General features: G+C 41.8%; 1 protein-coding gene across 1 annotated transcript in view; it reads right to left on the bottom strand.

The window, feature by feature from the left end:
• Positions 1-27,410, bottom strand: part of Mcc (MCC regulator of Wnt signaling pathway) — a 378,701-nt gene that overhangs the window by 263,903 nt on the left and 87,388 nt on the right. Inside the window, exon 3 of the mRNA XM_075968726.1 lies at positions 24,425-24,636. Coding sequence (XP_075824841.1) covers positions 24,425-24,636 — 212 coding nt within the window. The remainder of the gene's footprint in view (positions 1-24,424; positions 24,637-27,410) is intronic.

Below are 27,410 nucleotides of genomic sequence, written 5' to 3'. Positions count from 1 at the left end.
ACAGGGTGGTGGCAGTGCTGGCAGGAATAGGAAGAGCATTCCCAAACAAGGCTCCAAAGGACAGACTTCACTTACAAAATAGGATGGCCGTTTATGGGAGTGGGAACGATGAAGTCACAGAGGTGTCCTTAGTCCTATTAGGTGGGGCCACCTATAAAGACTTCAAGTAATCGTCGGGACCTTTGCTGAGACTTTAGCAGCAAACAACTGTGAGCCTTGCTGGTTACAAACCTCACGTGGCTTTGGTGTAGAGAGGGAACGTGGATGTGTGTGTGACCTACCACCTACTCTTCAGTTTCTCAGAGGCTCACAGAGCAACATCCAGGCAAGTCTGGAAGCCCTTAGAATCACGAGTAAGCCTATTATTTTAGGGACTGGCCTGAAATGTTTAGATAGAAGAAACAAATGGAAAGGTCCACAAACATTTCTCTGGACCCATGCAGGCCCCGGGAGCCTGTCCCAAGGCAACTTTGAACTTCACCAGACCCAGTTCCAAATGCGGATGGGAGTCATCCATTTCCATAACCTAAAATGCTGATTTGAGACAAGAATAAATTTATAGTACAAACATTTCCTCCTTGATGTACATGTGACCTATAAAAATATGAACTTCAACATTTTATTATGTAGATACTGTGCATTGTGTAATGGTCATTTATTGGGCATGTGATATACACTGCAAAGAAGATAAGAAATTTAAATGTACAAAACATCTCAATTGCCCACACACTGCAGGGCGGGATGGGGGCGTATTTCTTCGTTGATTGTATTCCCGGGGTTCCTATGCCCAATTAGTATGTGCTGATTGAAACTAAGTCTTTCAAATTTTTCTTTTCTTTCTTTGGTTATCAAAATCATAGATTCTGATTTTAGTTAATTTGAGTATGTAGAAAACATAAAGAAGCAAATGCAAGGCAGCCATAGCAGTACCTCCATCTCTTTCTGAGCATGGAAAGGCAGCTGGCAATCCATTTAAGCCTACAGCTGTCACTCTGAACCGCCACATTGGAAATGCTCATTTCCTTAATTTCAGCCTACATCCTCACTTCATTAGAACAGGAAAATCAGACTAGAGGGCTGTTCAATGTGTGGAGGACTACTGACTTTTTATAGGCTGTAGCTGGAACTGTGTATATGCTAGTTAGTAACACTGAGTCACACCTCAGGCTCATGGGTACTGTTTTTAGATCTCACAATGAGATAAATAAATTAAAGGAGCAAGGAAAAAGAACTGGTTTTTTTTTACTACACTGGGAGAGACTTTTGAGTGTTTTTTTCTGTTAAAAATCTTTACAGACAACTGCCCTTTGCCATTGTTGTACCAATTGAAGAGATAGAGAAAGTTCTAGTAATTCATACAATAAGAATGTGCAAGTCGAATTTACAAAATCAAAGCAAGCTCTGTCTGGAGAAGTGAATTAAATTCTGCTTGCTTTAAGTACTGTGTCTGTGATCGTCCTGGTAGGTGGTATGTAGTGTGTTCCTCCACGGTAGTATGTTGCTGTTCTGTGGCTATACGTAAGTATTATATCTGTGATGCCCCTGGAAGAAAATCATCACTCCGGACTGTACTTGAAGTTTGACTTTTGTTACCATGTTCATAAAATGCAATGTTTCTCTTAAATAAAAAATAATGTGATATTAAAAAAAAATCTTGCTTGTTTGAGCCAGCCAAGTTTCTGTTTCTACCAACCTAGACCTGACTTGGGAAAAATGATGTTTCTCATGGCCACCAGCCATTCTTAATGACATATGGCTCCCAGGCTTTTTTAAGAGTTCAAAATCTGTAACTGTTGCTGGCCCAGGAAACAACAATAACAACAACAAATCTTACAGATAATTTTGAACACCGTAATTGAACAATTAAAATCATTTGCTTAATGGAAAACATTACAGCACATGACCATGTTCTAATACAGGTTCAATCTAGTTGAAGGCGGAACTTTAAGAACATAAGCCAGTTTTTTCTTATAAAAGGAATCACTCCACAGATGAATTTCACAGGAATTTTGAATCATTATTTTATAGCCAACATTGGTAATATTTTACTCTTCTGATATCGCTCTGACCTTTTTGGATTCTTTGGAAACTACTTTTGGCCAGCAAAATCTAAGACAGTCGCAACCTTAATGCTGCTGAATTCTGGAAAAACTGCAAGCAAGGAACTGGATTCATGCTAGTAAAAGGTAACTTGAGCTGGCACAGTGGCCTACATCTTTAATACCAGCACCTAGGAGGCAGAGTCAGGCAGATCTCTTTGGGGCCTGTCTGGTTTACATACTGAGTTCCCGGTCATCCAGGACTGCATAGTGAGATCCAGTCTCAAAACAACAACAACAAAAACAAAAACAAGAACAAAAAAAAACAAAACCAAAAAATAACCTGAAATGCCCCTTGGGTTGGGAAGTAGGATGAAGAGGCAGACGCAAATACATGAAACTTTCATTTATACTTTTAGTTTTACATTATTTGCTTTGTCTAGATTGATGCCATACATATGATACCATGTGAATGAATGTGATATACTTGAATTTATCACATCAGATGCCATGAATCAAGACAGAAAAATATGATGCACATGGAAAACCCCAGAAGGCACCAGGACAATACAGTTAAAGATTATTTCTGGATATGGAGCAAAAGAAAAGTTAAAATAGAGCATAGAAATGACTTCGTATTATTAGTGTGCTATTTTGGGGTACTTTTTCAGTTTATGTCACTATAACAAAATATCTGTTCAGCCCTGCCTACCTGGTGAGCGCACAGAATGCCTCTGCTCCTTTGGTCCGGCCTCCAGTGTGTACGGGGCACCTCTTCAGTCTAGTTTTCTAGGCCTTTAGAATGGGGTTTTTCTTCATCTCCACTATACTTATGATACTTAGGTTTGGCCTTTACATTTTGTCTCATGAGCATCTTGAAACACAGCTCAGACATCTTACTAATTTACTTTTGTCCTCTACTTTGTCTTCAGCTTCAGATATTATGTACTTTCTTTGATCTGTTCTATTGAGAAATTTTCCACAGAGTTCTGATTTGACTTGGTTTGTCTTTTCATTTCCAATAATTCAGTTTGGTTTCCGCTGGTCTTCCTATCTCTTTATTGAATTCCCCTTTCATCTATTACATCAACTTTCTTACTGAGAGTGGGAAGATGTGAAAACACTTATAAAGGCCAGCCCATCAGGGTACCGTCAGATGCTCAACAGAAACTTTAGAATCCAGAAAGGCTTGGAATTAGGTTTTCCAAATTCAGAAAGACCTTTCTGGTTTTTGCCCTATTGTAGCCCAGATTTGGACTCTGTGATCACCAAAAATTGTTTGAACAAACTAGATTTTAATAAGATTAAGGCATAGACAAAGAGTCACATTACATGTGACCTGAGCCTCCCGCCCCCTGACACAAACCTACAGTGCCTTCTAAGCAAGGCACTCCCGAGCTCATTTTGGACACTTTTGCTTTCTGGAGGCACTCCAAAATCCCAGATTGGAGGCTTTTCTCTCCTCGCTCACCTGCTCTCATCTGATTTCTCCATGTTTCTAGGACAGCAAATTCCATTTATCATAATAAAGGTGGGCTACCAGAAACTGAAATGGAAGACAAAGGGGCTGTTGACACTTTTTTAAGAATTTTCCTTGATATGACACATATACTGACATCTACAAATATGAAATAAAATCTAATAGCTGACAAGTGACTGCTCTTTCCAAAATAAGAAGGATTGATGCCAGAATTTGAAGATTGTCATTTTTTTTCTGCCTTTGTACTTGACAAGGCTTACATTCTGTTGTTGTATGTACACGTGTATGTGGGGGTGCATGTATATGTGCGCATGCTAGTGTGGAGGCCAGAGGTCAATGTTGGGTATCCTCCTCAATTGTTCTTTACTATCTATCTATCTATCTATCTATCTATCTATCTATCTATCTCTATCTATCTATCTATCTATCTATCTATCTATCTATCTATCTACCTATTTATTTATCTCTGCTATATTACATCCTGACTGTAGTTACCGTCCCTCCTCTCCTCTCTTTCCTGCCCTCACACCTTTCTCTCCCCTATCCATTCCTCCTCCATTTCCCTTCAGAAAAGTGAAAACAAATACAAAATCCCTCCCAGGGATATCAGCTAAACATGGCATACCATGTTGCAATAAGATTAGGTGCTTATCCTTGAATTAAGATTGGATGAACCAACCAAGTGGAAGGAAAAGGGTCCCAAGAGCAGGCAGGCCTATGAGTCAAAGACAGCTCCTGGTCCCACTCTTAGGGGTCCCACAAGAAGACCAAGATACACAATCAGAATATATATGTAGGGGGCCTAGGTCAGACCCATGCAGGTTCCCTGGTTGTTAGTTCAGTCTATGAGTCCCCATTGACACAAAGATTCAACCAAGAAAGAGAATTACAGAGCAATTGCCTTCATGAACATTGATGTAAAAACATTTAATAAAACATTTAAAAACTGAATCCAAAAACACATAAAAAAATCATCAAATCATCCACCATCATTAAGAAGGTTTCATACCAGAGATGGGATGTAGTTTTTCTTTCAGTTTGTTTAGATGGTGTATTACATTGATAGATTTTCATATGTTGAACCATCCCTGCATCTTTGGGATGAAACCTACTAGATTATGGTAGATGACCTTTTTGATGTGTTCTTGGAATCAATTTATGAGTATTTTATTGAGTATTTTTCCATCAATGCTCATGAGGGAAATTGGTCTTTAATTCTCTTACTTTGTTGCTATTTGCAGATAATAGAATAGAATAAATAAATGACCCCAAAAATTCTACCAGGGAACTCCTACAGTTGATAGATACTTTCAGTGAAGTGGTTGGATGTAAGATTAGCTCAAAAAATCAGTAGTCCTCCTATATACAAATGACAAACAGGTTGAGAAAGAAATCGGGAAACAACACACTCACAATAGTGACAAATAACATACAATATCTTGGTGAAGCTGTAACCAAGCAACTGAGAGAACTGTATAAAAAAACACTTCAACCTTTGAAGAAAGAAATTGAAGATACCAGAAGACAGAAAGTTCTCCCATTCTCATGAAAGGGTAGGATTAACATAGTAAAAATGGCAATCTTACCAAAAGCAACCTACATCAAAATCCCAGCACAATTTTTTTACCTTGAAAGAACAATGCTCAACTTCATACAGAAAACAAAAAACCCAAGATAGCCAAAACAGTCCTGTTCAATAAAGGAACTTCTGGAGAAATCACTATCCCTGATTTCAAGCTCTACTACAGAGCTATAGTAACAAAAACTGTATGGTATCAGCATAGAAACAGTGGATCAATGGAATCGAATTGAAGACCCAATTGTTAATCTGCATACCTATAGACTCCTGATTTTTGATAAGGGAGCCAGAAATACATCTTACTTTTAAAGACAGGCTTTTTCACTGAATCAGGATTGATTGTGGAGGCCCAAAAATGTGGGCCTATTTCCACCTTGTCTGAAGGTCAGAGATATGAAGTTGTTCAGCATTGTTGACAACAAACCAGGGCTACACATCCTGACCTAGGGTATGGTTACTTGGTTCTTTTGACATTAAGATGGTCCATACAGTTGGATTCACTCCACCCTGACCAATGATCAGGATATTCAAGCATACTTCTTTTTGAAATAGGAGGTTTGACCTTAGGAGTAGCTACCTTCAGGATATTTGGTCTAGGGTGGGTACCTTGCCCAAACAACAGAATGCTATGACTTGATGTCTCTCAGTACTAAAGCAAGTAACTGTTCTTTGTATCATGTTAAAGCTGTCTTTTGCCTTCTTCCCCCTGTTGTATTTGGGTATAAAAGTGTATGGAAAATTAAACATGGGGGATATCAGTATTCACTGGAACTCCCTTCCAGTATTATTCTATGTTCTGTATTATTATTTCACTCATATCTTTGTACCCTTTACTAACTCTTCTAATCCCCATGCCCCTACCCTGGTAAGAGATATTTTTGTCGAAGCTGGTCTCCAACACTAGATGACTTAGCTTGATTGGCTGGCCAACAAGTTCCAGGAATCTCATTGCCCCTAACTCCCCAACACTGGATGACAGGTTACACCACTGTGCCTAGTTATTTTATATGGGTCCTAGGGAATAAATCTCTGGTCCTCATGTGTTGACAGAGATTTCTGTCCTGCCCGGTCCTGCAGTCATTCTTTCCCAAAGAATCACACAAAGATCTACATTAACTATAAACGGGTTGGCCTGTTAGCTCAGGCTTCTTATTAACTAATTCTTACACCTTAAATTAGCCCATTATTCTCGTCTATATTAGCCACGTGGCTTGGTACATTTTATCAGAGAGGCATTCTCATCTTGCTTTCTCTGTGTCTGGCTTCCTCTGAGACAGCTGTAAATTGAGCCTTCCTCTTCCCAGAATTCTCCTGTTCTGGCTGCCCCACCTATACTTCCTGCCTGGCTATTGGCCAATCAGCATTTTATTAAAATACAAGTAACAAATCTTTACAGGGTACAAGGCCATTGTCCCACAGCAGTCACACTTATGTGGCAAGTACTTTACTAACAGAACCATCTCCTCAGCCCCAATATGTTTACTTCTTGGACTCATGTAAAGATAGCACATTTTCTCTCCCTCAGGAAGAGCAAGTGACAACAAGCAAGTGATAGGAAGAGACAGGTTTGAAGAGGTGCTGGTCATGCATCAATTAAATGAAATGATTAAATATCCTACATGTACCAAACACATAACAAATATGACCAGTTACTCATGGGATTATAGTAGGGGCACCTGTTTTTTTGCTAAAATCTGTTTCTTAGAAATACTTTTTTCAGGATGGAGAGATGACTCAGCCATTAAAGGGTGGGCTCACAACCAAAAATAAAAGCAATACCTTTTCCCTTTCCATAGCACAAGACTATACCTAAAAGATAAACGATAAGGAGACAAGTCTGGAGAGAGGACTCTATTTCTCTGTGCCTAAAAAAGAACTCTACTGAGAAGATAAGATGAGGCCATCCTTTCTCATGAGAGACCCATTCTCTCTCAGCTTTTAAAGCTACTTAAGAAAGCCTCTACCATTGCTGGCAATTAGACTGAGGCCTCTATGTTCCAAATACATCTTTGATAGATGCCTCTAAGTGCATCAAAATTGCAGGTACATTTTTTCTGGCATTTAATGCTAATCCTCACTATCATCTATGGATAAATAATTACACAGTTGTGTCAGGAGGCCCCAGCATAAAAGCACCAAGGGATTCAATTATGCTGTAGTAACACTGTCTTATACAAAATCAGAAAAAAAATGAAAATCTTGTTAGTATTTTGTGTGTGTGTATGTGTGTGTGTGTGTGTGCACGCGCGCATCCACGCACATGTCCATATGTATGTTTGTGGGCTGTGAACCAAGGCTATCTTTAGAAAAGTTGGAGCATCATTTGTACTCCTATAAAGGAGTATACAGGATATGAGAGACACAGCACTGGTTCTGTAGGGCGGGTCAGGAGAAAGGGTGATTTCTTCCATAGTATTGCTGAAGCATCCTCTGTTATATAAATGAGTGGCTACAAGATCAAACCATGGGGTCTAATGAAGTTGGGTTCACATCTTTGTTGATCGCATCCCATGTAATCTCTCTAACCCTCAAGTTCCTCATCTGTACACGGATCATCAACTATATATACATATTCATGGTATAAGGTTGTGAGGATTGAGTGAGATAGTTTGTATTGCTCTCAATTAGCTTGCACATTATATGATATAGAACAAGTGTCTATGAGCTATCAACAACATGGGAAGAAATACAGCAGGCAGGCAAATGGATGGAGCTAGGAAACATCATTTTAAGTGAGGTAACCCAGACACAGAAAGGCCATTATCACATGTACTCCCTCATAAGTGGTTTTTAAACATAAAGCGAAAGAAAAAAACAAACAAAAAAAAAACACTCTACAAATCACAATCCCAGAGAACCTAGACAACAATGAGGATCCTAAAAGAGACATACATAGATCTAATCTACATGGGTAGTAGAAAAAAGATAAGATCTCCTAAGTAAATTGGGAGCATGGGGACCTTGGGAGAGGCTTGAAGAAAAGGGGAGAGGCAGGGAGGGGAGCAGAGAAAAATGTAGAGCTCAATAAAAATCAATAAAAAAAGAGAAAGAAATAGAGCAGGCAAACCTATCCCTGCATCACAGAACACAGGTTGCTACAAGGGTCCAGATGTTCTTCCTCTCACGTAGGCCTCTGGTTAGATGAGGCCAAAGAAGGTTTTCTCTCCTAGCTATTACTGATGGAGGAAGGTCATTGGTTAAATTAAAAGAAACTGCTTTGGCCCATCTCATTGGTTAGGAGATAGGTGGGAGGAGTAAACAGAACAAAACGCTGGGAGGAAGAGGAAGTGAGGTCAGACTCCGCAGCTCTCCTCTCCGGAGCAGACACCTCAGAGAGAGACGCCATGCTACCTGCTCCTGGGCAGACACATGCGATGAAGCTCTGAAGCTCCGACCCAGGATGGACTTAGGCTAGAATCTTCCCAGTAAGACCGGTGCTACACAGATGATAAGAAATGGGCTAGTCCAGGTGGGAGAGTTAGCCTAGAAGATGCTAGGTAGAAATGAGCCAAAGCAGTGTTTAAAAGAATACAGTGTCTGTGTAATTATTTCGGGGAAAGCTAGCCGGGCAGGCGGCTGGATGTTGTGGACGCAGCCCCTCCGCTGCTCCTTATTACAACAAATGGCGCCCACGTGATGGACTAAACCCACTTTAAAAAAACCTGAGAAGGCTTAAAAATAATGGAGAGAGAGTTTAACATAGATTTTTGCTGTTTGTTGGTGGCGTGCTGTAGAGAGATTTCCTGATTCGGCAACAGCAGCAGAAAAAACGCTGTGTCATTTCAAAGCGTGGCTTCCTGGGGCTGTGCCACCAGTGCAAACTCTGGCTTTATGTTTGTGTTCCCACTTGAGATCGGAAGGAGAGTGCTCTGAGACCCTGACGATGACTCAGAGCTCCCTGCCTGCTCCTGGGCAGAAGGCAGAATCAGGCTTAGGCAGGCGGAAGAGCATGGCGGATTCCTGCCGCCATACAGAGACGTGTTTTTAGACTGCGCAGTGCTCTGCGTGTCAGATTTGGATGTAACTTGGATGAAAAGAATTTCTGTGCTGCACGCTCAGTCTCAGAATTAAAGTGCTGAGTGCCTCTCCTACCTGGTGGCCCCAGAGCTAGCACAAAATGGTACGTCCTCCATTTTGAAATTTTCCTGACTCAGCAGCAGGAACAACCCTGTGTTGTTTTAAAATGTCGGCTTTCTGGGCCATCCTGCCAGGGCAAACTCTGACTGTTTGAGGCAGGAGGGCCGGCTACTGAGAGAGGACTTGAGTGTTGTCTGTTGTAGCTTGCTGGCTGGCAGGGACCTTGAAACGCCATAGAGGTATGGCTATAAACATGGCTGCAGCCTGTATATCCGCCATGAGGCTGGAAAGCTAAGAAATGGACTGGATCTAGCTGGCAAAGCCACGGCTTTAGTCCTACTGATATTGCTTGGTAAATTAAAGACTCATGTGGTCAGAAAAAGAGAGATATACAGTAAAGAGAGATTCAAAGACAGAGATTTCTGAATGGTTTAAAGTGTGTTAAAAATATATGCAGACTAAAAGTTAAAATTCTTAAAGTAAACCTCTGTGGTAGCACACGCCTTTAATCCCAGTGCCTAGAAGGCACAGACAACAGATCTCTGTGAGTTCAAGGTGTAGTAGCAAACACCTTTAATCCCAATGCCTGGGAGGCAGAGGCAGGCGGATCTCTGAGAGTTCAAAGACAGCCTGGTCTACAGACGTGCGCTCAAAAAGCAAAAAGTTAACCTAGGAATGTCACAGCTTAGATTCTTAAGCGCCTACTGATTTAAAGGCACAAATCAAAAGTGCTCCTGAATAGTAAAAAATTGTAGATTCACAATAGGACAGATTCAGACCACTAAATGAGTCACACTGTTGGATGAATGTACGTTGGCTTGGGAGAGAGAAGAAAAAGAATATAGAGAATAAAGTTAATGGTTTAAAAAAAAAGGTAAAGTCTTTAAAGAGACAGAATAAAGTAAAGTGATAGAGTAAAACTAAGCCACGTAAAAAATGGAAAATTCACAGAGAGTCTGGATCATGTACATTGTGTTTTCTTTAAAATTTTTGACTGTGAAGGAGCTAAGTACAGAGAGACATTTCATTATATGGGCTGCCAAGTGGAACCAGAACGGATATCATGAGGGTATGATTTCAGGATTTGGGTCTAAGAATATGATGCTTTGGAGAAGGTCTTCTTTTGTTTTCACAGAGGACCAGACCCTTTGGATTTCTTCTATCCCGATTTGGTATGATGGACCACGTCCTCCTGAAGGGTTGCTGTGAACATCTTCAGAAAATTGCTTCGCTCAACTGCCAACTGAGATGAAACTAGCACACAGGTTATACCATGAAAGACCTAATTAACGATGCCCCCATTCAGCAGGAAGCAGTTTGGAGAGAAAAAACTGCGCCCATGTTCCCAAATATGGTTTATAAATGTTCTTTTACATTTAAAGGGGGATATGATATAGACATGAATAATTTGCATTAGTATAGATTTTTGCTTTATTGATAGAGATTTACGGTCAATTTTGTTATATGTATAAATGTTTCTGATGTAACTTTTACTTGATAACTGTTTTGTTATATGTAATTTTGCTATGTTAAAGTTAAAGCCTTTTTTTGTTTAAACCGAAAAAGGGGAAATGATGGAGGAAGGTCATTGGTTAAATTAAAAGAAACTGCTTTGGCCCATCTCATTGGTTAGGAGATAGGTGGGAGGAGTAAACAGAACAAAACGCTGGGAGGAAGGGGAAGTGAGGTCAGACTCCGCAGCTCTCCTCTCCGGAGCAGACACCTCAGAGAGAGATGCCATGCTACCTGCTCCTGGGCAGACACACGCGATGAAGCTCTGAAGCTCCGACCCAGGATGGACTTAGGCTAGAATCTTCCCGGTAAGACCGGTGCTACACAGATGATAAGAAATAGGCTAGTCCAGGTGGGAGAGTTAGCCTAGAAGATGCTAGGTAGAAATGAGCCAAAGCAGTGTTTAAAAGAATACAGTGTCTGTGTAATTATTTCGGGTAAAGCTAGCCGGGCAGGCAGCCGGGTGGCGGGGACACAGCCCCGCCGCTCTTATTACAACATATTACTATGCATAAAATTACAGCAAACAAACCCATTAATGGGTTTGCATAAAAACACACACACAGAAATCAAAACATCTGTATATTAAAAAAGTCACAATCCTTTAAGTTCATTCTACATATAACTTTTACAAACCCAGGAGCCGACACAATAGAAGTTCAGGGGGCTATCCCTTTCAAAGAAACCCTTCAATAATGAAACGTAAGTAAAAACAAAGGAAATCCTTGTTTAGCTTCCCGTGTCCAGCAGAGGCTGACTCATAAGTAATCCGTTGCTGTCCTACCATTCCCTGCTTTGCTCTTGAATTCTGTGATACCACCCCTTTGTCCTGGGACTACTCTCTCTCTCTGTGTAAACACGTGGGCTGGGAGTTTAACGGTCCCTAGCCACACCTTCCTTCCCCGCCTTTTTCTGTAGCAGCAGAACAGGCTAGTTCTGCCTCAGTAAGCTGCACCCCCTGCTACTTACAGTAGGACAGGAGTGGTGAAGTAGTGCGCAGAATCGTGACTCTCCTGGGTGATCGCGGAGAAGGGACAGGTCTGCCAACTCTCAGAAGCTCACAGAAACACAGAAACACAAGAAGACCTCGCTTTCTCCCCCCTCATACTTAATCCACAAATATATTCTCAATACCAAAATGCAAAGATAGCAAACACTACAATGTTGAGAACGCATGCATCCTCTCGCCTCTCTATATTTTTTAAAGAAAAATATGCCATTAAAATGTTAATAATGTTGTTGATACATGCCTTTAATCTCAGCACTTTGGAGTCAAAGGTAGACAGAGCTCTGTGAGCTGGAGGCCCAGCCTGGTCTCTATATCAAGTTTCAGGCTAACCCGGATTACATAGACTTTAGCTTTTAAAAAAAAAGAGCTAATACTATTCCCATGGTTAAAGATCCTCTGGGATAAGTTATTGGAAGAAGGATGGAGAAGAAACCACCATAGCAATGAGAGCCAGGATGCTGCCAAGCTGCACTCTAGAAACAAGCATCATTTGTTTTATGTGGAGGAAACTCCTTTTCCTCTGACCCGCACAAAATGAAAGACAGAGAAATGCAAAGAGACCAGGGAACTATCCGGTGTCTAGACATAGGACCACTGCCCTCTAGTGTGTATTCAAACACTCAGTGTCCTTCAGTCAGAGATGGTTATTCCAAAGACAGGAAAGATGATGCTCTGTTGAGCTGCCCAGCAGGACGACTTCAAAACTAATGCACAGCATCATAAGAAGAAGGACATCTGGGGACTGCCCACCGCCTCACTAACTGTGGTGCTAACACTCCTATGAGGTCTTCAAAATGGACTTTAAAATTAAAACCCTCAACACTTATTTGCTTATTTAGTTATTGTCAGTGTGTGCCCCATGGTGTGTGGGGAGGACAAATTGTAGGAGTTGGTTCTCTCCAACTGTATGGGTTCAGATATCAAACTCAGGTTGTCAGGCTTGGTGACAAGCACCCTTACTCTTTACGCTTCTTTTTTCCCCCACACTAATTTGCAAAAGGTAACAAATACTATATTTCATAACTAATGTGTGCCAGGATAGTGGTCATCACGAAACCTGCCCTAGTCTAGGTTCTTCTACTGCCTAAGCAAATTTCAGTGAGGGGTTCAATCTGGGCCCCCATAATCCTGCTATTGAAATGGCAGGCTTAGACAGAACCCCACCCTCACCCCCAATGCCCCTGTTCTGAACCAGGTGGGCAACGATCTATGGCCGTTGTACTTTCAGTTCCGAATGAGTGAGTTTATTGAGTATATGATAAAGGTCAAAGTAAAAGCATAACTAGTGAGTGGCAGGTAGGAGCAGTAGAGAGAGAGTAGAACATCATCACATTGGGTGCCCAGCATCCTCAGCAGACATCCCACTGAGGCAGTCAACTGAAGATGGATCTTGATAGAGAGAGTCTTGGGCAAGCTCCCCTGGGGTGAAGCATCCAAGTAAAAGAACAAATAACAACATCCAGCAGAAGCCAATTAGGGAAGTTGAGGCAGTCAGTTGGAGTTCCTAATTGAGCTTTCTCTCCACAACTGAACTTCCCATGGCTGAACTTCCTGATTCTCATCCCCATAGTAGACACTTCTGTGTCATGAAAAAAGTAACAGTGACCTCTTTAGAAAATGGCTTACTTCCTAGCCATCTTCAAAGACACAATGCCTTACTTTTGGACTGTTTGGATATTTTCTTCCTTCCCTGTCATAGAGTCAGAGGGTACAGCCTGTCCCCAAACGAGGGCACTTGGAGGACACTTTGAGACAAATATGCTTGGGTCTGAAGTTGGGGGAGAGGCAATGGCACTTTCAGGGCCAGTTTCTTCTAAGTGAGTGCAAACAACACACAACAACTTACCAACAAAATATGTATCGCAGACTCTATTAGCTAAGGCAATTGTCTTCTTTCATGACTGGTATTTCTAAGTGAATTTTACACACAAAACAATTGAGTGTAATTTTTAATGGCAACCTCTAAAAAAACTGTCTTGTAGGCATTATGAAAATCTTTACAGCTTACTTCAGTAACTTCCTGATTTCTGTCTTCAAAGGTTGCTCCATCGTTATCTACTCAAAAACTTTATGATTTTTTCCTAATAAGATAGGAAAACAGCAATAGCAACCATAATTGTTGATTGGGCACTTTCTTTCACAAAGGATTATATTGAGCGCTTTCTGTGCATTGTTCAGTTTAATCCTCTTCATGATTATGGGGAAAATATTATCACTCTTACATTTTCAGAACACAAGGTTTAGCCAAAAGAAGTAAAATTCATTTTCTGCAGTCTGCTGGAAACGTAGAATATATGTCATAGAAGCTCACCTCCTGGTTACTCATGGCAGCTCTTCTTTCAACTAATAGGAAATGTGAAAAGCAAGAAGAGCTGAGTTGCCAATGAAATTAAATTTAATTTTTCCTTCCTTCACACACACACACACACACACACACACACACACACACACACACACGGTTAGTAGTAGTGTACGTTACCTACCTGTGGTGCTAGCAAGTACCTTCCCTTGATGAAATACTGGTGATACTGGGAGGTTTGGAGATCGGCTCTTGAGTCTTGGCCATAGAGAGAGTTGTAAGATTTCGATTTTTCAAAATGTTGGTGGAAGTTTGAAATGTCTCCCCAAAGGAGTGGCACTATTTAGAAGTGTGGCCTTTTTGGAGTAGGTGTAGCCTTGTTGGAGGAAGTGTGTCACTGTGGAGGCGAGCTTTGAGGTCTCATATATGCTCAAGCCACCCCCAGTGAGACAGGCAATTTCCTGTTGCCGGTAAGTTAAGATGTAAAAACGATCAGTTCCTTCTGTAGCATCATGTCTGCCTGCATGGCGCTGCCTTGCTTCCAACCATGGCAATAATAATGGACCAAATCTCTGAACTGTAAGCCAGTCCCAGCTAAATGTTTCCCTTTATAAAAATTCCCATAGAGCCGAGCGGTGGTGGCGCACGCCTTTCATCCCAGCACTTGAGAGGCAGAGGCAGGCGGATCTCTGTGAGTTCGAGGCCAGCCTGGTCTACAAGAGCTAGTTCCAGGACAGGAACCAAAAAGCTACGGAGAAACCCTGTCTCGAAAATCAAAAAAAAAAAAAAAAAAAAGAAAAGAAAAAAGAAAAAAAAATTCCCATAGTCATATTGTCTCTTTACAGCAATAGAAACCCTAACTGAGACAATATCACTGGCCCACAAGATCATATTTTGTGGGATTACATGTGGACTGAGGGAAGAATACATTTGAGGGCCAGTAAGATAGCTCAGACTCTTGTTGCCAAGCCTAACAACCTGAGTTTGATCCCTGAGTCCACATGGAAGGAGAGAACAAACTCCCAAGATATCTAAGAGTCACTGCTCCCCAGAAGCAGGAAATGGCCACACTGGTGTTCTGTGACAGCAAGGAATGGCTGCCCTCTGTGCATTTGTTGCCAGTCGAGGACAGCCATGTTCTCTTTACAGCCTGACTTGGGCCACCCTGTCACCCAGTCACTCCTTCATTTGTTACAAAGAAGAAACAAGTTGAGTCATGGCAAAGGGGATAAGGCCAAAACAAATTCAACTGGCTAAGCAGGAATAGAGAACATGTCCAGGAAAAATAGTCAGTGCCTGGACTTTAGATTTATGCAAATAATACACAGCACCAATCCTTCAAGAATATCTCTGTGATCATAAATGCACCATGAAAGGCCTTGCAAATCCCCCTCAGTAAAAGGAAGAAAAGAAACAAAAGCAAAAAAAAGTAAAAAGGAAAAAAGAATGCTTTTTCCTAACTTTAATATTCTTCCCTCAGAGTATTACAATGTTCACAGGATGTTGGAGCATAAAATGTCAAATTTATGCTTGCAATGTATTTCTTTTAAACCTAAGAGCATTTTTACTGGAGTTTGAGAGAAAACCAACAGGACAGGAAGCTGTAAATAAATCTAAGCCACGGCCAGGAAGAGGGAGTTGAGTAAGAGGAAGAGAGAAAGCCAGGCTCTTTGAATCAGACGTGAAGGAAGAGGGCTGGGTTGGCACTGGAGGTCTGGGGGTATGAAGGATAAGAGAGTATGAATCTGAGCAGAGAGATGGTAAGAGGATCTGTAGACCATTTTAGAGCATAAAAGTGCCCCTGAAGATTTTACTAATTCAATCAGAATGAAGAACTGAATGTACCTTAGTAAATCATCCCTGTACATTCACAAATGGGCACAAAGTATCCAAATAAGTAACTTCATTTCTCATGTGGCTGCTTTTGGAAGGTGGCAATGACTATATACTTAAACTTAATTTAAAAAGTTAAAATTGTAGGCTGCAGACTTGGTTATCAAATAGATGCTAGATTATTAGGATTTAAAATTCCTGCAGGACAAACTATTTGACACCCCAATCATTTCCAAGTAATTCATGATATACCAATACAAAGCACATGAACATGCAAATTCACAGTCTGTATCCTTGTAAGCAGTGAACACTAGGTGCTGTGGGATAATGCTCTTGTACACTGTAAAGGTTTGTCACTTGTATTGGTTTAATAAAATGCTGATTATCCAGTAGCCAGGAAGGAAGTATAGACAGGGTAACCAGATTAGGAGAATTCTGGAAAGAGAAAAGGCTGAGTGTACAGTCACCACCCAGATGCAGAGGAAGCAAGATGAAAATGCTGCGCCAAGAAAAGGTACCAAGCCACGTGGCTAAACATAGATAAGAATTATGGGCTAATTTAAGTTGTAAGATATCTAGTTAATAATAAGCCTGAGCTAGTAGGCCAAACAGTTTATAATTAATATAAGCCTCTGTGTGTTTATTTGGGACTGAATGGCTGTGGTACTGTTCGGGACAGAAACTTCTGTCTACAGCGAGGTAAAACCAAGCTATCATCAGATGACTCTTCAGAGCTCAAGCACGACTTAGAAAGCGCTGCCCCCTGTTATATTTATTTTATTTCAAATATGTTTAGCCCTTGATTATAGAACATCTAGGTAGTAGGTTCAAATTAAAGAGAAAATAGTAAAAACGAATGGTAACTGAAAAGCCCTCATTATCCTACAAGTGGAGTGGATAAAAGGGAGAAAAGGGAAAACAAATAAAAAAGCACATAAAGTTCATCAAATGCCCGAGGCAAAACTAGAGCCTCATCACAAGCATTGGAAAGGTGTTTCTCACTCTGAAGTATGAAGATTCACAGTGCTCGCCAAAGTGACAGAAGCCTGGATGTTAGATTAAGAAAAGCTCAGCTAATAATCGACTTATCAGTACTTAGAAGCATGTGATAGATTATTACAACACAGGTCTCGTTTGTTTATTTTTAAATATAAGATTTTTATATTACTTGAGAATTTAAGATATGCCTATAATGTATTTTGATCATATTCCACCCAGATCCACTCCCCAAGTTCCTACTCCCTCTCAACTTTGTATCTGCTTTGTTTTTAATAACCCTCCAAGCTCAATTTGTTTTGCCCATATGCTCCTAGACGTCAGGCTATCCCCTGGAGCATGGTTGATTTTATTATCAGCAGAAAAGAAAAGGCTCCATAGGGTTTCTGACTGTTGGAGTCACAGAACATCAAAACTCACTAGGTCTCTCATTTGTTTAGTACAGCATGCTATGAAAATGCTTTCACTTTTTAATAATTTATTTATTTTATGTGCATGGGTGTTTTGCCTGCATGTATTTCTATGTGAGGGTGTCTGTCCCCTTGGACTGTACTTATAGACAGTTGTGAGTCACCCTATGGATGCTAGGAATTGAACCCAGGTCCTCTGGATGAGTGCTCTTAACTGCTGAACCATTTTTCCTGCTTATTTTATTCTTAAGTATGTGTGTGTGCACACACGTACATGTGTGCACGCATACACACTTGTGTGCAGTCCCCTCTGAAGCAGGAACAGAATGTCAGATCCCCTTAAGCTAGAATTATAGGCAAATGTGAGCTGTTCAATAAGAGTGCTGGGAACTGAACTTGGGTCCTCTGCAAGAGCAGTGTGTTCTCTTAAGTGCTGAGCTAGCTCTTCAGCCTCTGTTGGCTTTTACATTTATATAACTTCATCTGCACCACCTTGTTGTCTTCGTTAAGAAAATATAAATGCCTTTTGTTTAAAAAGTACAAAATGAAGTGCTAAAGTAGTAAACTTGCGCTGATGAGATGGCTCTAAAGGTGCTTTCTGACAAGCCGAAGGACCAAGGTTCAAGCCCTGGGACTCACATGGTGGAAGGAGAGAACTGACTCAAAAGTTACTCAAGGTTATATGTGTGCCTTGTCATGTTCATGTTCATACATGCAAACACATGTAGAAATGCAGAAAAAATTAAAAGGAAGTAGACAAAATAGAAACCTAATTGTGCAAGACAGAGGAAGACAGGCTTGGACAGTTCGGTAAAACTTAGCTTTTTTAATCTGCAAAGAAAAGAGGCCAACTGTGCTTTCCTGCGCTCTGAGCCATGATTTGAAACGGTGGGGAAACACAAAGTGATAATACTTCTTCATTGCTAGCTGCTGTGTCAGATAAATGACAGCTCAAAGCCAAAAGCCTTTGTTGTTATGGAAGCAAATCCTACAGCCATTTAGAAGCTTTCTAAACTTCTAAATGAAAGAAAATTTTTGAAGCTTCTAGATTGTTCCTTGGCCATGTTCTCAGAAGAAAACAAATCTCTATATTTATTCTTTGTTCATTTTGTATTGTCCTGATTCCCTAAAACTCTGAAGGATTGGTTGAAGCTATGCTGAGGAATTTCTTGTTTGCCGCTGAACAGTGCCCAGAAGAGGGTGCTGTGGCCACAACGCTGGGGTATGTCCTTTGGAGCAAAGGTTTCCAGATGTTAGCCCTAAAGTTGGCAACTCCTTAGTGATCAGAAGATCTTAAAATAACAGAAGGAGAAGTGAAAATTCCCCTGTGTTAGAAACGATTTAAGGACATAAACAATTTGGGAAGCCATTTAAGTGAGAAAAGATGAGGAGACGAATCGTGGCTGTTACTTCCCATTGAACACCTCATATCGTGTGCACGGTTTCTTTTAAAGAGCAGATTTGATTTATATCAATTAGTTCTATTATTAATAAAAATGCCAAAGCTAAGGTCATTTAAAATGATTGTACAGTTGAAAGAATGTGCCAAAAAATTTATATTTTGTTCAAGAATTTATCAGTGGTGTATCTATTAATCAAAGTGTTTATGTTTTAGGCATCAGAGTGCTCCAGCGTGTCAATATTTAGAAGCTCTAACATTACTCTCTGAGTCATACGGATCTTCAGAGAAATATTTTCAGACAACAGGCATTTTTCTTGTTGCAGTCTCTCTACCAAACTCTCACTGTTTTGTGTGGCTTTGCTTTACAAAGAGAGCTTGGGCTTTGCTGGCAGTTTTACCATCGTTCCATGGTGGCTCAGAATGAAGTCAGTTCAACTAAGCTGAAACCAACTTCCTGGAGCTTTCTTTCCTGTATGGCTCTGCCTGGTCGTACATGAGGAATATCCCATGTGAAATCAGCAAGTTAGAGGTGAAGAAGTCACCCTTGACACCTTCTGAAAGTTAGGGTGGGACACTGTCTTAGTCTGTTTTGTACTGTGATCACAAGCTTGGCAACTTATATGAACAGACACTTGGGAACTCATAGCTTTCAAGGCTGGGAAATCCAAAACCAAAGTGCCAGCATTTGACAATGGGTGTTTTATTTGCAAGGGGTAGGCAAACTCTCATTTTATCACCATCATCACCGCCACTACCATCATCACCATCCTCATCAATTTTCCTTTTTTTGTTGTTGCAAAATGTAGCCTTGGCTGGTCCCGAGCTCGCTATGTAGACCTAACTGGCCTGAAAATCCTAGATATCCACCTGCCTCTGTTTCCTGCACTCTGAGATTAAAGGAATAAACTACCATGCTTGGCATTCTTATGCTTTCTTTATAATGACATCGATCCTGCTCACAAAGGTGTAAACCTTGGAGCCCAGTTACCACTTAAAGCTCCTCCCTCTTAGTATGGTTATCATGGTGATCAAATTTCAGCATGAGTTTTGGAGAAAACATTCACACTAAATCAGGTACCAAGCACAGTGGCAATTTACATGGACTGTTGCTAGTCCTCCACTTAACAACTTAGTATACCAGGCTTACACTACAGACCTACCAAATCTCTGCCTTCAGCTTTTCCAAATCTTTGGCCAGCTTCTCCTGCGGGTCACAACTAACTTCTCCTGCAGGTCACCAGCAGCACCCAGACTGGTCATAGTAAGAGTGTGAAGGAGACTGCAGAGTGGCCTTGCTCTCCTGTGTTCACCTGAAAGCCCCAGAATAGCTTAAAGCTGAACACCAAGCTGCAGAGTCAACAGACTGCGCCACAGCTCCTACATGTGTGTGAGAGGATATGTCTCTTCTGATTGATCACTTGTGCCCTAAATCACATGTGCCATCCTGTCTCTTCCATTCAAGTGTCTGCTTATTTACAGCATCATCTTGTTCTGTACTTGGCACCTGCTTTGGTTTGAATGTCTCCTTCAAACTTCCTGCTGAAACTCAATGGCCATTGTAACAATATTGAGAGGGTGGTGGTGGTGGTGGCAGGGGCTTAGAAAGTAAAATGCTTCTCAGTGGGTGATGAGGGGAGACCTATGTCCCTTACGGGTTTCTTCCTCTTGCCTCCAATCTACCCTTCTTTCTCCTGTTTCATTGTATGGAGGGGACTCTGTAAACACTGTTTCTCTGTTAACAGAGGAAGCTAAGGGACACTGAAGGAAGCCAGAAATCCCCAATCTGGCTGTGCTCTCCCAGACAGAGACAGGGCAGGACATCCAGCTTGCTCACTCCTGGAAAGATTTAGTGTTTTGCCATTGCAGAAGGCTTTCTAGAGAATTTCACTGGCATTCTGAAGTCACTTTCTTTGTGATGTTCATCAAGTCTTTCTGATGGAATCCAGCCAGTTGGGCCAATACTCTAGGGAGCTGGTGTCTATTTGTCATCCCTGGCATGAAGAACCACCAGGAACTTCTCTGTTGCCTGCAGGGTACCATCACCCCTTCAGAGGTAGAATCAGCACTGGGTAATTTAAGATACCTCTTCTAAATGTGTTTCTTGTCTGGGTACTCCATCTCTGCCTGAGATGTGAGGCTGCTCTTTCCCTGTGTTATGTGTGAACTTGCTGTAGTTTTCTTTACCCGCTGGTGGTAATACTGTGTTACTCATTAATATTGCTTCTATTAACTTTCCCCTGTGTGAATTACTATGTGCTTTCTGTGTCCTAGCTGGATGTTGACCAATGGCTTTTGCTTCTAGCTGTTTTGTTTTTAAACAGAACTTAATTTTATTAGTTCAAGATTTTGTTTTAGAAGGAATATAAATTACTTTTAATACGACTTTGTAAATAAAGAGACTGCCTGAGTGTGCCATTTCAAGAGACTGTTTGCTTTCTTTGGCCACACACGAGGTCTGTTTCTCAAGCTGGGATCACGGATCCCTGTGAGGAGACTCAGAAGCAGTGCTGGCTATAATGAACCTCCCTAAACACAAGGGTTTACATAATGACTATGATTTCTCATGTAACAAGAAGACTCCAAAGGTACATCAGAAATGGTGTGGACATGGGAAGGGAATGGAGAATTGAGAGCCCCAATCCCCTAACCCAGGGTTTAAGCACATAATTGAATTCAAGCCATAGTTAACATTTTCTGGTTTTCACTCTGTGAGAAAATATGGCCATCCTAAGACTTCAGTGCCCATATTTGCATTTATGGTCAGGTTGTCACGAAGGAAGGCCATATGTGAGCATGTTCAGTTTTGTTTATTTATATGGTCACATGTGTAGTTGCTAATCATTTGTGGACTTGAACCCTTTTTAATTATTCATTGCATTTCAATGACTAGATGCCATCACTTACCACAGGCATTTTTTATAGGTTTTCATAGCCATAGACAAACAGAAAAGTCTATGAGCTGAAGCGCACTAACTACTGCTAAATGAGCTGCGTGTCTGGGGTTGTGTAACAGTTTCCTCTGAGGTAAAACCCTCCACCCTGAAGAAAAGGTCATTCAAACAAAATTTTCTAAAGGAGATGAAAGATTATCTAGCCAGGAAGCTAGTACATCGCAGGAAGTAAGTAACGCAAAAGCGTCAGGAAGTCCCTGAAACTGACCAGATTCTCTAGGCTCCTCTCCCCAAGCATATGTAAGCTATTAGGACTGCTGAAAGACATTCTCAGACCAGCAGAGCTGCCTGGGAGATGCAGAAATCAGCTGAGTGACCCAGAAGAGACTCAGGCTGTCGGGGCTGCCTGAAAGAAACAGTCTTCAACCCGCTGAACTGTGTGCAGGCTGGACAGCGTAATGGAGGTTTCTGGTTTCTGGTGTGGGATTTTGGTGATGAAACTGTTTTTGAATCATTTGTGCTCTTATAAGTAACCCCTCACTTATATCCCTATAAGTAACCCACATTAAATCCACTGGGTTGGCCTTTGGTGGCATCCATTCTTTGATCTATTATCAGCATGAACCATTTGTTCACATGTCTCTAGGAATGTGGGAAGGGCATCACACAAACCTTGTGTTTAAGGGAGCTGTTATCTAGCTAGTATCTGCCAAGGCCATCTCAAGCATCATCCACCCAGTGCTTGAGTAACCAGCAGGGAGGGAATATGTACGGAGACATATGAGAACGCTATGCCTTAATCCCTTTGATCCCCCAACTCAGAGGACCCAGCCAGATGCAACCTGGGGAATGTACCTATGTCTGCCAAGGAAAGATAGGACAGCAGGACTCCACTCAGGACCACAGATTCACTTAGTGGTAGGAAGCTGACAGCTCCTAGAACTTCCCACAGTGGGTCTGCTGGACATCTGGGGCCATGAACCTTGAACCCTTCAGAGAAGATGCCAACCAAACATTGATCAATGTGTAATGCTGGTTTTTCCTGGCTCCTGTGCTGCTATGGCACTGACTATCGCGAAAGCAGGGTCAGGGGCTGGTGACTGTAGCTCCATCGCCAGAGTGCTTGCTTAGTCCACATGCTGTAGTGGGTTCAATTCTCAGCAATGCATACACCAGAAACGGTGGTCCATGCCAACAGTCTTAGAATTCAGGGGTGGAGGCAGGAGGATTAAGAAGTAAAGGATGATCCTTGAGCTACAAAGATTGTTGGTGAGCTCCAAAGCTCAGCTGGTGTAGCATAAGGAAGGTCCAGTCTGCTGGAGAGGATATGTAACAGGCATACATAACGGTTATATATAATCCAGACTAGTGGCAGACATATTTACTGGCAATTTCCTGGTCTACTGAGCATACAGAAAGTAGGTACTATAGTTATAATTCTAGTCAAGCTGTGCAAAGTTGTCCTTGAAGGGTGGTCAATAAGGAACAGTGCAATAACCATGGGTGATTGGACAGGCCTTGGGTGATGTAATCATACCCAGGAAGAGATTGCAATATAGGTGCTCTTAATATTTTAAAATTTAAAAGCATTTTAAGTGATAACAGTTCAGACTTACAGAAAAGTTACAAAGACAGGATAGAGAGTTCCATGACCAATTTCTCATTTATTAACATGTTATATTATTATGTGAGCCTTGTCACAGTTCATGAAACAACACTGTTCATTCAGCTAGAACCCACATTTCCCCAGGTCTCTTTGGCTTTTTCTTATCTAGGATCCCACCAAGGGGATGGTGTTACATTTTAGGATGGTTGTAAGCAGGCGTTTTTCTTCCCAGACTTTCCTTGGTTTGAATAGGCTTAGCAGTTTTGACAAGAACTGGTCAGGAATCTTACAGAATGTCATTGGGGCTTGGGTGATTTTTCTTGGCATTTTAATTATTGCTAGAGATTTATGATTGTTAGCTTTTTCAAACATCTCCCTCCAAAATATATGAATAGAAGATATGTCATAACATGTGTTTATAAACCTGCAGTCTTTATCAAACAAACCATGAATCATACGTCCTGGCTGCAAACTTGCCATTTCCCCATTCAAACCTGAATTTCAAGAAGCCAGGTAGGGGGAGTGAAGGAGGGAGGGGAGCTGAAAGGAGGGAAGAACTCCCACAGAGTGCAGATAGCAATCTCAGTCTGTAAACTGCAAGGTACTGAAAAGAGCCAGCCATCACTCATACACCCTCATGTCCCATCTCTGACTAAAGGAAGCCAATAGTTCTTGACCCCAGACAGTCACTGTCATGGCTCATGTGAACAGAAAAGGGGAGCTTAAGTGACTGGGTAGCTCAGAAGTAGCATTTGCCCATGTGTGAGGCTGTGGTTCAGTCCTCAGCACCAATAAGAAAAAAAATAATAAAGCTAAACTAAATAGGGCATAGATTAATGCTAAGCTTCCCCATAGTTTCCACAGAAATAATCTCAAAGGTATAAACCAGAACATAATCAGACTTTCAGTGAATCTTTTTCTCTTTGCTTTTCAAAGGCATGAAGTCCAAATAGAAGGAAGTGTATTCTATAGCTTTGTAAACTCTGGTGCTGCGAGAGCGTTCTTGTTATATAAGAACTATCGTGGACTTCAGTAAATCAGACTGCACAGGCTACAGAGTTAGTCAAACACCCTTTAGAGTTCTACGTTATTGTTAGCAGTGAGAACGAAGTTCCAAAGCCCTTTAGTGCTAGCGACTTTGGAATGCTCCACCCTACTGGCCCCAAGGAAATGGTAAACTATTTAGTGCAATAAGAAAAGGCAATAATCAATATTCCCTTTGGAGCTCAAAATTAAAATATTGTTATTGGAATATAGACAGAAGACGTGTTCTGTGAACAGAGGTACTCACGGTGCGGGCCAGCTCAAGATAGCTTCCGCCTGTAGCGGTGCCAACATGCAGGGATTGTGTGAGAAGCTTGTGGAGGACAGCTGGCTGAGGCAAAGAGCTTCCGCCACACTCCAGCAGCTTCTGGAAGGGCAGCCGGCTCTGCAAGTCTGGGCTCTGGAGGTCCCTGGCAGTGGAATCATACTCCCAGTTGTCTCTGGCTGCTGACAAAGCACCTAGTCCAAGAGATGCGAGGAAAATAAAAGACATTTCTTTCGTTAGTCTGTGGGTGGTCAGCAAGCAAGGATTCGAAGTCTCTGAGTCTTCCCCGTGCCAGCGTCCCCAGAACACATGTGGCTCCCAGGCTGCCTGCTAAGTACTTTTCCTTTCAAATTGACATGCAGGAAGTTTGGAGATAAAAGCAATTTCAAGTAAAGAATTTGGAAATAATGTCCAATGAATATGAACACCCTCTCCAACATGAAAACTTGGCGGGGGGGGGGGGAAAGAGAGAGACAGAGAGCAGAAGAGATGACAAAAGAAGGAGGGGGTAGGAGGAAGGAGAGAGAGAGGGAGGAGGAGAAGGACAGGAAGAAGGAGAAGGAGAAGGAGAAGGAGAAGGAGAAGGAGAAGAAGAAGAAGAAGAAGAAGAAGAAGAAGAAGAAGAAGAAGAAGAAGAAGAAGAAGAAGAAGAAAAGCAAGCACAGGAGAGCCAATTCAGATGGGAGCCGCATCCGTCTGTGATTTGCACTTGGTTTTTATGTTGATCTTAGTGCTTGCTGGTGATCCTAGGGAAGAAGGAAGCAAGAGAGACAACAGATGGTGTCGATTTAACCATGACTTCCTCATGCTCATGGCATCTCACCTGGAGGAAACTGCACAGCTGAGTTCAGGGCAACAGACTGTGGACAAAGTGACAGCCTCACTTCCCAGGCTTCTCACAAGCCCCTCAGTGTGTGCTTCCCCGTGCCCTTTGCCTTCTGGTAAGGTTCAAGTGGATCAGCGCTTGGGAAGCCATGTAGTGCAGATGGCACAGCCACAAGATGAAAGATGCCTCGCTCCCAGAATAACCTCTTATGGAAGAATAGTCGGCTTACCCTAAATGCCCCGTGTTTTTACTTTATATGAATAGGAATGGAGCTTCTCTTGCAGTGGTTCTCAACCTTCCTAATGCTGTGACTCTTTAATACAGTTCCTCATGTATGGTGACCCCAAACCGTAAAATTATTTTGTTGTTATTTCATAATGGTAATTTTGCTACTGTTTTTAATCATAATGTAAATATCTATGTTTTTTGATGATCTTAGGTGACCCTTGTGAAAGGGTTGTTCGACACCCAAAGAAGTTGTGGCACACATGTTAGTATTACCCTATTACAACAGAGTAGAATCTAATGGTATTTGTTTGGCTGGGGCCTCCAGCTTGCCCCTGTACAGTCCAGAAAGCCCTATTCCAATCTCTCTGTCTCGCTCCAAATCCCACCTGCTCAGAGAGTCTCCAAACTAAGAAAACATGCCAAAAAGCCCAGTTCTGCATTCTTGGTGATTATTGCAACTTCCTCCCCTGACGCTTCCAGCCACCCAGGTCCCCACCTAAGCGCTCAGCTTTTGACCATCCTTGGGCATAAACCCAGCTTGTGATGAACAAACACATCATTATCCCTTGCCTACAATCTATAAAACTTTCCTGACCTGGCCTGGGCATGTGACTTCTCTGGCCTCAGAGAACCCTCCTGAGAGTTGTTTTGCTTAATATACCTATTGTTATGTTATTACATTTTTCAATTGGGCTTGATCTGACTTACAGCCTAGGTGGAGAGACTTATTTTCCTGAGGGTGGGGACAGAAAAATCTGTTAGTACTAACGATGGTAATATGATGCAAAAGTGTAATGAAAAGTTGACCTAGAGGAGGAGATAAAGCTGGAGGCTTCCATTGCTGCCTTTGCTAGGGAAATAAGACTTGGAGAAAACCTGCTTTTTTTCATTGTCCGCTTCAGAACTCATGTCTCTCTCCGGTACATGTGCCTGAGTCACATGCTTCTATCTTAGCTATAAGGAAGGCTGGGGGCATTTTACAGGGAGGTAGGCCATTTTTAAACAGTCAGAGGAGGGGTGTTCAAAAAGGTTGAATGGCAGACATGTGACAAAGATTGTGCATTCCCAAGTCAGATGAGGGATAGTAGAATGGAGCCCATACCCCAAGCATCTCTCAGAGAGCATGGAAAGAGTGGGTTGCTCCCTACCCAATCAGGCTTGGACCTACTAACCCCATAGAGCCAAAGGCCGTGCCATGATAAAGTCAGTTAAGCTTCTGTCCCGCAACCCAAGGAGCTGGCTTCTCAGAAATCATGTGACCGGCAGACAGTCTGCTAATCTGACTGATAAACTGGAACCCCCCCACCCTCACCCCGCTGCAGGACTTCCTCCCTTGACCCCTTTCTTCCCCTTCCTTCCCCCTGACTTGAGCTATATATGCTATCCCTACCATTTCAATACAAGTTGGCCTCTGAAACAGTCTCCCTGGTCATTTCAACCCACAGGAAACAGGAGATCCTGCTCCCCAGCTACTCCCCATCCTGTGTCTCCAGTGTGCAATGGCCAGCTGGGGTCAGGGGACCCGCAAGAGGTTGATATAGGCATAGTGCTGGGTACTGGGGATTCAGTAGGAAGCATGATAAAGTGTAGCTCCTGATTGTGGAGTACTGTAACCTTTAATATGCAGCTTTCAACCATAACAAAGAAGGATCCACACTTGTATTGTGAAATGAGAGTATAAACAGACTGTTCTGCAATCTGAGTATAAGAATGTGTAGCAAACTACAAAGTGTGTACCGGGGATTCTGACATGAGTAGACAATCAGCCTTTTGTGGATTATTGGTGAAGTTAATCAGTGTGATTTCGAAAACTATCTTCCTACGATTTATCACTTACTATGCTCTGCTTATCTTAAGTCAGTTTGATCCAAAAGTCTCATGCGGGGCTGTGTGACTAGATATACCAGCCACTCT

This window comes from Microtus pennsylvanicus, chromosome 4 (assembly GCF_037038515.1).
Source record: "Microtus pennsylvanicus isolate mMicPen1 chromosome 4, mMicPen1.hap1, whole genome shotgun sequence".
Lineage (NCBI taxonomy): Eukaryota > Metazoa > Chordata > Mammalia > Rodentia > Cricetidae > Microtus > Microtus pennsylvanicus.
Note: the sequence above shows the minus strand (reverse complement) of the source record. Positions and strands in the feature narration are given on the sequence as shown.